Source organism: Echeneis naucrates, chromosome 17 (genome assembly GCF_900963305.1).
Source record: "Echeneis naucrates chromosome 17, fEcheNa1.1, whole genome shotgun sequence".
Lineage (NCBI taxonomy): Eukaryota > Metazoa > Chordata > Actinopteri > Carangiformes > Echeneidae > Echeneis > Echeneis naucrates.
The window spans coordinates 6296607-6307261 of NC_042527.1; the positions used below are offsets into that span (position 1 = coordinate 6296607).

A 10655-nucleotide genomic window follows, 5' to 3' on the forward strand; every position below is an offset into this window, starting at 1 on the left:
TTGTCGTGATAAGATGGCGTTTGTTTTTACTCGCAGAAAGAAAGAAAAAAATATATACATTTGTCACACACAATGGACAACTTTAGTTAATTTACCGTAAAATGCGTACGAGGACGTTTTACAATTTGAAACTTACACTTAAGCCCTACCAATATCTCCAAGTGACTGACTGACTGCGCTCCTTCTCGTTTAAAGGCGTATACACATCTTTTTTCCTTTATATGTTTTTTGTCTCGCTTTAATATGAAAGGTGAACGCGGAAATAGTTTTTTTTTTTCCTGGCTAAACATTACAGACGACGCTGTCTTCTCCGTTTCCTCCTGTCTCTGCTGTCTTCTGCTGAGCTACATCGGCTGAGCCAAGCGCATACCTTAACTACATGCCAGGTGATGCACTGAGGGTGGTTTTTAACCCAGACCACCCGCTATGCAGTGCTGGTGCTCGGTGCACGGCTTGTAGGTATCTGTGTGGTAGGACAGACTGGGTCCAAACATCAGGAAGCTGAAGAAAAGAGAAGTGTGAGACAGACAGACAGGAGGCCACGGTTCACCCTCACACACACACACACACATCACCTCGGCCTTGATGGTGATGTATGCAAGGAAACCAACAAGAGTCAGCGATGGGTAAATCAAGCACAGACCTTGACATTTAAAGAAAACGATGCGTAGTTTTACCTCATATTTGTCCCTAGTTTGGTTATTCGTGGCTTCTTGTCGCCGTTAGCTAACAGTGCTACCGGTTAGCAATTTGGCTGCAATTAGCTGTGGGTTCCGGATATCTCCTGTAGCTAAGCTCACTAACGTTATCGTAGCGTTAGCTAACCTACAAACCCTCTGTATACAGGGCATGCTATGTAGGATATATTTAGAAGTGACCAATTAACCTAAACTAGTGACAGTAAGAGCCAACAGCTGTTCCTAAGATGACAAATCGAGCTAACTTAGCTAACGGTAGCTAGTGAGCTAACGAACGTTAAAACATGAAGCAGAGTCTGTTGCTAAGGAGAGAAAACTGATGTGAGCTAAAGGTGAAGGTGCAAACTAACTACAACACGTGTGCTGTGTTTCCACAGGTGCAACGACAGAAGGGATTCCCAATCCTATCAGGTATGACATGTTAGACGTATTCACAGTTACCTGTCAATGTTCTCCTCCAAAATACCTTATCAAAACGATAAACCAACATCTCTATGCCATCATGCTTGGGCTGCAGCCAGAAGGATGTCCAGTAAATCATACTGTAATCGATGTAATACATTACTCGACATGTTTATCAAAAACAGCACATAAGAGCCAATACTATGACAGTTTGTGTGCTTTGGTAACACTGTGCTGAAATTCACTCTGTCACATATATTCACTATCGTACTATTTATCTCAACTCAGAGAAAAAAGAAAATTGGATGAATTAGCAAGCCACATCCTTTCCTTGTATGCAATATCAAAAACAGTTCACTGTCTAGTAAAATACAAAAATTGGCATCATAAAAACGGAGAGCTACTTGATATACTGAAGTAACTCTCCCCTGTAAAAAAGAAATACTGACAAACAGCTACATTTTTATGCATCTGTAGACAAATGTAAAAATATCCAGTCAAGTTGAAGTCAAGCTGACGTATCATTTATCCTATCTGTTTTGTTTTCACCATGTCAACAGTGTAGAACTTCTTTGAGGATTAATTTTCCTGATAGTGATGTTTTGTCCTTCTGTGAGATGGTATAAGAGGAAATTACACGTATATGTGAACACATCCCAACAAATGTATCTCCCATTCTCTGTAGACCCATAAAGCTCAGCCAAAGAGCCAGTCAAGCAGCCTTCACCGCTACGACAAGGTGCGTGATGGCTCATCTGATCCCACACCCCCCTACAAGATGCTGCGACGCTCAGATGAAAGTCCTGTCAGCCGACATGGAGACAACACTGGGCATGGAAAGGCAAAAACCTCTCACACAGTTAGAGGGAAAAATGGTAAGCCTGGATCTGATGGTCGTAAACATGCTTGCAATTTAAATTTTTATTTTAAAAGGCTGTTTTAAGGAAAACCTCTTTGACCTCTTGGTTCAGCAAAACCTCAGTCAGAAATAACAGATGCTTGTGGCTTAGCCTGAGCTTGGAAATGGAATTATTTCTGACCAACAAATCCGTAGTCTTCTGATATCAGTGCTCTCTCAAGGATAATTTTGGAATCCTTTTGTGTTGGTGTTTGTCATACTGTCATTGATCAAGTTTTATATTATGTCACTTTCATCAGATCACAACATAGCTATTACTGCTCTTTTGTAAATAACGCAAACCTAAATGAATAAAAGGCGACGAAAAGTCTTCATTCTTTTGCAACTGAGCTGTCACTGAAGCTTTATTACTTTGCTCAACATTTTCTATGTCCAGTTACTTGATAAATGCTTTTGTTGCAGGGACCAGCGGCTCTCCTCAGGAGAACTCTCACAACAACAGCTCCCACCATGGCTCTGACTCACATGCAACTCAGAACAAACATGCAGACAGGGTAAGATACTTTGCAGTGTCATCTGATAATGTATTCTTAGCGTTTGCTGTAGAAAATGCTGTCACAATGCTTTGGAACATGGTATGCAGGATATTATATAGAGACATCGCTCTCTTTGTCATTGAAAATTTTTTTTTACCAAACAGTTGTGCATGATTGAAGTTTAACAGACCACTATAGAGAAGATTATCTGATTTTGGATTTAGACTTTCTTCTAAAAATATCTGTGCTGCTGGATGGAGGAGGATAAGGAGAAACTTCATCTAGTCAAGTTTGACACAGAATGACACTGATTTAGTATGATAATGTACACTATATGGGCCATCTGGGGTCAACATGTTTTACAGATAGTGTTGGATTATATTGTGATTTGAAAGTATTTTGACATAATCGGACAGTGAAGTATGGTATGTTGAGAGAAATTTAAAAAAGAAATATGTAAATTAATGCAAACCTATCTGCATACACAGCTTGGTTTGATTGGAAATATATTACCAAATGGCCTGTGTTGATGTTTGTTTAAAGTTTGCTAACATGAGTCTGCTGATAATTATACCTTCCTGTCTATCTCATCTGTACTTTGAGGTCCAGAAGTCTCAGCAAAATGGCCTTGGGCTTGCTGTTTGTAAACTTTATTTTATTTGCCACCCTCAACAACAGGCTAGCTGACTTGTGCTGCAGAAGTTTTAACAACATACAATGAATTGAGGAGTATCTAAATCTTTTCAAGTTTGTAACAGTCTAATGAGGTACAAGAGACCATGTGCAAGTTTGGGTTGTTGTTTTGTTTTTGTTTTGATTGTTTTTTTTCTTCGGGGTAGGCGTGCTAAAAGTAAAAATATGTTTCGCTATAAGTCAGTGCCTACTAATCCTCTTTGCCACACAACAAACAAACACATTTGTATCATTCAGCCAACAAAAATTACATCCAGATTTTAGTATTTTTTTCAGTGAAAACAAAATGCAAAGCAATTGTTCCTACTGAAATTATGTTTGGGTTTTTGCATTTTGCACAGCCCTAATTTCAAATCAAATAAACATATCAGTAATTTATTTTTTGTGGGCCATTTATTTGCAAAATGATTATTCATCTTTGCTCTTTCTTAGACTTGCTATTTTCCAGTTTTCCAATTTGTAGTAGTGTGAAAATTCATTTTGAAAATGACTTGAGTTGTGTAATCGATTACAATGAATCCAAAATCACTATCCAGTCAATATTTTTGTAGCTGTACTCCTTGTTATAATCTCCCTTAACTTCCTCAACACCCCCTGCCCTCTTTGTCTCACCACTAGGACCCCGCAGATGACTGGACAGAACACATCAGCTCCTCTGGCAAGAAGTACTACTATAACTGTAGAACTGAGGTCTCCCAGTGGGAGAAGCCCAAGGACCTGTTGGAAAGGCAAGCTTTCTTAAATGTCATCACAACATATGCAATATGAACTGAAACAATCAAGATCTTCTGTTTTATATAATCCAACATCACCCATTGTGCCAATCAGGAAAAGGAATAGAGGGTTCAACTGTATTTTTTCACTTCTGCATTTTCTGTTTAATTTACCTCAGGGAACAACGACAGAAAGATTCAGTCAAGATGGCGGCAAACAGTTTCCCTAGGGACATGGACTACAGACAAGAGGCCTTGCAGGACAAAGCCACAACAAGTAAGTATGGCTGTTGTTCAGCATTTCATCATTTTTGGATAGACTGATACAGAAGAGGCACATTGAACATGTACGCATAAATACTGTTCAGAGTAATACTTCTGTTGTGTCTGTCCTCAGAGACCACATCAGGGGACCAGTCCACAACGTCCAACGCCAGCCATTCCTCCTCTTCCTCTTCTTCTCAGAGCCTGAATTCTTCTTCTGGTGCTGTAGGTTCCACCCCTTCCAGTTTAAGCATGTCCTCCTCTTCTTCCTCTACGGGGCAGTTGCTCCAGTCTGTCCAGTCCCCGTCACCAGCACTGCTACAGGATCCAGCCCTCCTACATCAGCTCCTTCCAGCCCTGCAGGCAACTCTGCAGATGAATAATGGCAGTATGGACATGGCTAAGCTCAATGAGGGTGAGGATACAAAATAGAGTATGAGCTGGCCCTTCTTTTCACTTTGAAACGCATACATGACTTCCATTGTTTCTTTTTGGATTGTGCCTCTTCAACTCCCATCATTTGCTCTACATAATGCATTTCATGCAACTTTTTAGTGCTGTGTTTAGATCCTGTACAGCACTTACAATATCACAGAGGTAGCTACTGCTTTGCGTTAATGCTGCTCACCAGTGGTTTTACTTCATATTATATTGAGTTATAATCAATGAGAGGTCAAGTGCATGTCGAAAATCCCAGATTTTCTTTTGAATAGAGATGGTAGATGCATAACACCAGATCCTTTGTTGAATTGTGGTTTGCTTGCGGTTGTTTTGTTGATGCATTAGACAGTGTCTATATGTTAATGTACAGTATCATTCAAGCAGCCAATGACCATTGCTGCCTCAGATAATGAGGGTTAGAGGAATATGGTATGACAAAGATCTTAATGATCACCTGAACTGCAAGCTTGGCAAGTACAACCAGACACAGGTAACCACTGTTTGTAATGAAAGGGACATGAAAAGCTCATAATCTGTGAGACTGAATATCCAGGACTGTACAAAAAACAGCTGCCTGGCCTCATATCAAAAGCAGACAAAAGATACTCATTCGGTATTTAGCACCAGATTTCTCTCAAAAACAATAACTTCAGGACAGGAGCAATGGTTTTCTCTTGCAATGCGAAGCCTTGACAGCATGAAACCATGACTGACAATCTTCACAAATACAGGGTTTACATTCTGCCTACATGGTACCATTTTGTGTTTGACTTCTATAAGAGAAAATAAAAGAGGAGGAAGACCCTGTTCGCTTTGAATTCATTGTATGTGAGTACATTTTAAAGGGCACCAAAATAGCTCCAGACTTCTCTAGAAGAAAATGTCATTGAAATCCTAAACATTTGTAACTACAAATGTATGAGAACTGAGCATTTAGTGTTCAAACAAAAGGGTCATATGGAGCAAGTCAGCTGAGATTGGTGATTTGTCTGAAGTATGGACAGTAATAATTTCATTCGTGGACATGAAAAGAAGTGGTGGATGGGTTATTTCACTAACACAGGGTAGTCATGGTGGACATGGTGTCGTGAACAGTTGTTTTGAATATGACACTGTGTGTGGGCCAAAACATCAGTGTCTTTTCATCACTGATCTAATGAGTGTCCGTGTTCTAACCTGGTCACTGACGGTGGTTATCTCGGTGTTCTGTCTGTGTGAACCTGACATACGTGTGCTAGTTTAACCCTCCAGTTGTTAACTGGTAAGATGATCATTTAAATCAAATGATTCATCTTCCAACTGATTTGATTCTCATCTTAACCATTTTCTGACCTGAGTGTGTTTTGCATTCAGCTGTTGTATCTTTGCTCACTCACCTGTGTGTGTGTGTGTGTGTGTGTGTGTGTGCCCGCGTACGTGCGTGCACATTTCCTCTTTCCTCCCTCCAGTCTTGGCAGCTGCTGTCACCCAAGCTTCCTTGCGATCTGTGCTTCATAAACTCCTCACTGCTGGACCTGCTTTCAACGTCACTGCTCTGCTCTCAGCTGCTCAGCACTCCAACCAAGGTACGGCCTCCTCACTGTTTCTCACCATCTGCTACACAAACTAATTTCCTGTTTGTTTTTGAAGGGTACTGCGTTCCCCACCCCCAACTAGTTTTCTTAAAAAAACTATGTTAAACCAGTGTTCCCATCAACCTTGTGTTTTTGAAATTCTGCATTATATGCAGGACAGTTGTTTTAGTTTTTAAGGGTTTTTCAGCTTGACTATAATTATGTGTAAAATCAGGAGATATTTTCATATTTTATTTCACCAAATTTCTGTTTACACATACATGAAAGCTGATGTTCCTCCCCACCAATACTATATCTTCTATCCTGTGTCTTACATAGCCCAGCACTCCAGTCAGTCGCCTGTCTCTCTGACATCAGATGCATCATCACCACGGCCGTACGTATCACCACGGAATGGCACGCCGCAGGGCAACCAGAAATCCCTTTTGCATCCCAGCAGCATCGCATCCTCACAGACAAGGGTGAGCAACTGAAAAGAATAGTTCAAGAGTGGAGAAGATACTTTTGTTTCTGAGCCGTGGGCTCTCTATTGGCTCAACTTTGTTCTGGCTGACCTTGTGAATTAAATCTTTCTGTTTCTCTGACTCTTCCACTTTCCTTCCTTCTCCCTTCAGGGTAATATGTCTTCAGGGAAGCATGGACCTGTCACCTTGCCTCAGACCGCAGAGAAGCGTCCAGAAGACCCCAGAACTCTCCAGCAGAGAAGGTAAAAGCTCAAGTTCAAAATTAATTTCATACACTGTATCTTTGTGCAATGAGAGAATGACTGGATGTAAAGAAACACATGAAATCTATTTTAATTACACATTTCCAAGAACTGAAAGTATGCTACTGTTTTTGGCACATTGTATCCTACACCATGACTGAGAAAGCTCAGTTTCACCATCTTTATCAAAGAAACATTGCACATTTGTTTGCTCTCTAATTAACAACACTTACAATAAAAGCACTGCATTGAAAAACAGTACTACGTTCATTTTCTACTGCTTATCTGCTTCCGGGTTGCGCTGGAGCCAATCCCAGATCACACTGGGTGAGGGCAGCGCACACCCAGGCCCAACAGACGGAGACCAACAACCGCTCACACTCACACTCACATTCAGACCTACAGACAATTTAGAGTCACCAATTAACCCAAACATAATGTCTTTGGATGGTGGGAGGAAACCAGAGTACCTGGAGGAACATGCAAAATCCGCATAGAAAGGCCCCAGGCCTGGGAACCGAACCTGAGACCCTCTTGTTCCATAGCAACAGTGCTAACCACTCTGCTGCCATGCAGAGTGGTTACTGAAAAACAGTAGTTACATTGTTAAAATGTTATAACCATCACTAGTCCTTACTTCACCCTGTCAGTTAGGTGTGCAAATACGTTGGCACAGTTGGTTATTGACACAAATGTCCTTTAAAAAAAAAAAAACCCAAAACAAAACAAAAAACTACGTGACTAAACTATGTGACTAAATGAGAATAAGTGAATGGTACTGATAGTCAGTATCCATTAGTAACATACAAAAATATCAGTCCCAACATCAAGAAAACTGCAGTTGTATTTTATTTTCACCATTGACACACAGTTGACCAGTTGTCTCATTCCACCAGCCAGGAGATTTTGTGCGCGGGATCAAACATGTCTGGTGCTGCGTTGCCCCATGTCCCTCCCAACAGCGCAGGCCAAATCCAGGTCGATACCCCTGGATCCTTCACTCCCACCCTGGCAGCTCATTTTGATGAGACTCTCATCAGACATATCCAAGGATGGCCTTCAGAGAACATGGAGAAACAGGTACAGTTCAGAATAAGGCCGTTGTTGTTATTCATGTTGCAGAGCTCTTTGGAGGCACATCACTGGTTTTGCTACCCTTCAGCCAAAAGTGTTCATTTTCCGTTTGAATTCTTGTCCTTGGCACCTCTTTTGTTTCTTGTGACAGTCCAAATCTACAGTTCCTTTACTTCCCTGGCATCTCCATCCATCCTCTGTCATGTGGATCAAAATTATTTAAACATCAATTTCTATTCAGTCTGCATTCGCAGTACTGATAATTTACTGCTAATCTACATTGTACCTCCATCCAAACTGAGTTTCTCTCATGTTTTACTTTTTCAATGTTTGCTTCGCTACATGCTGTTCACTCCCTGTGTGTTTATGATTGCTGTTTTGGCCTGATGAAACCAATATTGACTCTGACAAAATATTTTCATCACAACAATATAGTCACTAAACTAATCTCCATGGTAACTCCAGTCCAATTCAAAGAGGAAGATGATCAGTTGACAGCTTCTGTTCCAGGGTCAAGAACTTTCACTTAAAATTTGAAATTGTATTCACAAAAAAAGAAAAAGTACGCTTATGTTGATGGAACTGAGTAATCTTGAATGTTTGGTCTCTTTCCTTCAGGCTGCCCGGTTGCATGAGGACATCCACAACATGGGCAGCTTGTACATGTCTGAGATCTGTACAGAGATGAAAAACCTGCGCTCCCTGGTCAGAGTGTGTGAAATCCAGGCCACACTGAGGGAACAGAGGTGAGCAAATGTTGAAATTTGCATAGGCCTGCACAACTATGGATAACAAAACACATGCATTCATTTGTACTGTTCTTTTCCTCCTCTTCTACAGAATCCTATTTCTGAGGCAACAGAGCAAAGAGCTGGACAAGCTGAAGAACCAGAACTCCTACATGGTATGAGCACCTGAGCAGAGAAGAAAGGATTTAGTTGGATGGATTAAAATATTGATATGAAGAGGAATAGACATGGACAGCAAGCTGCTACAGCCAGTTTATTCTCCAACTGAGAAAACCTGCTAGAAGGCAGCAGCTGACAAAGTGGAGCTCCATCATCCCAAACATGTCTTTTCTTTTTTATTTTCCTTCCTTTTTTTTTTTTTTTTTTTTTTTTTTTTTTTTCCTTCCTTCTTCCAAAAACTTTTTTCCAGTGTCCACCACATGAAATCCTCTCGCTGAAAGGTGAAACTGGTAGTTCTGAGTTGGACACTTAAACCAAGTGGACATAAAGGACCTGAGGCTTTTTTCAAACAGCACCTTTTCAGACTGTGAACCTTGGATTGTGTGTATCGTATTGGGTTAACTTGTTTTCTGGTGTGTTTTGATGTGTAGTAGTCAGGAAAAGAACTAAATAAATCATCTCATAATTAGTGTGACATTTCTCAGGGGGAGCTGAACAAGCCTGTTCATTCCCCAGACTTCTGAAATGGACTCTGTCATGCGTTGAAATATATGGCTTCAACAGCAGTGATGTTACTGATCTTATTTTTTATTCACTATACCTGTCAGTCGGTTTGCCATCCCAGTGAGTCTTCTAGCTGGTTGGTTCTATACGTCATGACATGAGATTAGCCAAGACCTTCAACCAGACCTTTACTTCAGTGTATTTCAGTTATTTTGTCCATTTGGATGGGAATCAGCACTCTGGTGGTCCAAATCCACTGGGCAACAATGGTTGGCTATGACGAACACACTCCAGATTTTAGAAAGTCATTTTGAAAAAGCATACATTGTTGGACCTAGGTTGGCTGCTAGTATATACGAGGTTGTGTTCAAACATAGCCCTCATGGCTTTTTTTTTTTTTTTTTTCACTAATTGTCAGCATTTTGTTTCTGCCCCTGTTCCAATTGGGGAAATATTTCATTCCTTTTGTGCAGCTTAGTGAGAGATTGTGTGAAAGAATAGAAAAGTGACTGAATTTACAGTCGCGTAAAGCTAAATTATTGTTGCACATGATTGATTACGTCCTGGTAGTCATGATGATGCTATGAAGATCGATGGAAAGATGTTTTATTTTCTCAGCCAGGAAAGTCGTTTTGTTTTTCAGTTCTGTTCAGCTGTTGTGGCTGCAGCCCTTTTATCAACAGACTCTAGCCAGGCTACTTTTTTTAAAGGACTGGTTTGTGATGAGACAGGAAACTTTTGATATAAAACGTTCACATTAAACTGCAGTCGCACTCTTCTACACCCAAGTAAATTCCTTTGTCTCTTTGCTTTTCTTTTCCTTGTCCTAAAATAGCTTCCACCAGATCTGATGTGCACACTTTTGGGGGGTGGGGGTGGGGGGTGGGGGCTTTGTATTCCATAAAATATGAGAATAAAATATTATACCACACCATGTTTACTTACTATGTGGCGTCTTTTATCGGTTATTTGGTTTGTACATTTTTGAATGAAAACGTGCATTGATGCAACCAGTGGAGGGTTTGTGTTCTGCACAAGACAACGTACAAAATGTGACATAATTTCAATCAATGAATATGGACTGCGTCTGTGGATTAGCCAATGAAGGGCGTTTGGTTCTCTGGTCACAAGATGGTGACAGTGAGCTACTTTACAGTGAACCTGGTTCTGCTTATGTGTACCTGTTCTGTCCTAATTACTCTATCAGATTGAAAACTTATTACTATACATGGCATGTAGGATGTAGCCTGAAAAAATGCAGAAGACTGGATTAAAATCAGGAT

The 10655-nt window shown here is 40.5% G+C and overlaps 1 protein-coding gene across 2 annotated transcripts; it reads left to right on the forward strand.

Annotated features, from left to right (window-relative positions):
- The first annotated feature begins 307 nt into the window (after positions 1 to 307).
- LOC115057412 (WW domain-containing adapter protein with coiled-coil-like) lies at positions 308 to 10225 on the forward strand. 2 transcript variants are annotated; one of them, XM_029524516.1, is made up of 13 exons: positions 309 to 626; positions 1076 to 1109; positions 1786 to 1975; positions 2422 to 2513; positions 3807 to 3916; positions 4081 to 4178; positions 4299 to 4580; positions 6055 to 6171; positions 6499 to 6641; positions 6795 to 6886; positions 7783 to 7966; positions 8579 to 8706; positions 8801 to 10225. In XM_029524516.1, exons 1-13 carry the CDS (start codon positions 586 to 588, stop codon positions 8868 to 8870), a joined length of 1581 nt encoding a protein of 526 aa, XP_029380376.1. In that variant the 5' UTR covers positions 309 to 585; the 3' UTR covers positions 8871 to 10225. The 2 variants fall into 2 exon arrangements, with proteins under 2 accessions (XP_029380377.1, XP_029380376.1); XM_029524517.1 differs by lacking the exon at positions 6055 to 6171 and having other exon boundaries at positions 308 to 626.
- Positions 10226 to 10655: the final 430 nt, after the last annotated feature.

Bases quoted from the DNA above. Each gene is read 5' to 3' on its own strand.
- LOC115057412 (XM_029524516.1), top strand. From the start codon at position 586: ATGGTGATGTATGCAAGGAAACCAACAAGAGTCAGCGATGG. The intron at 627-1,075 runs GTAAATCAAGCA...GTGTTTCCACAG, and splicing joins CCAACAAGAGTCAGCGATGG to GTGCAACGACAGAAGGGATT. The intron at 7,967-8,578 runs GTACAGTTCAGA...TCTTTCCTTCAG, and splicing joins CAGAGAACATGGAGAAACAG to GCTGCCCGGTTGCATGAGGA.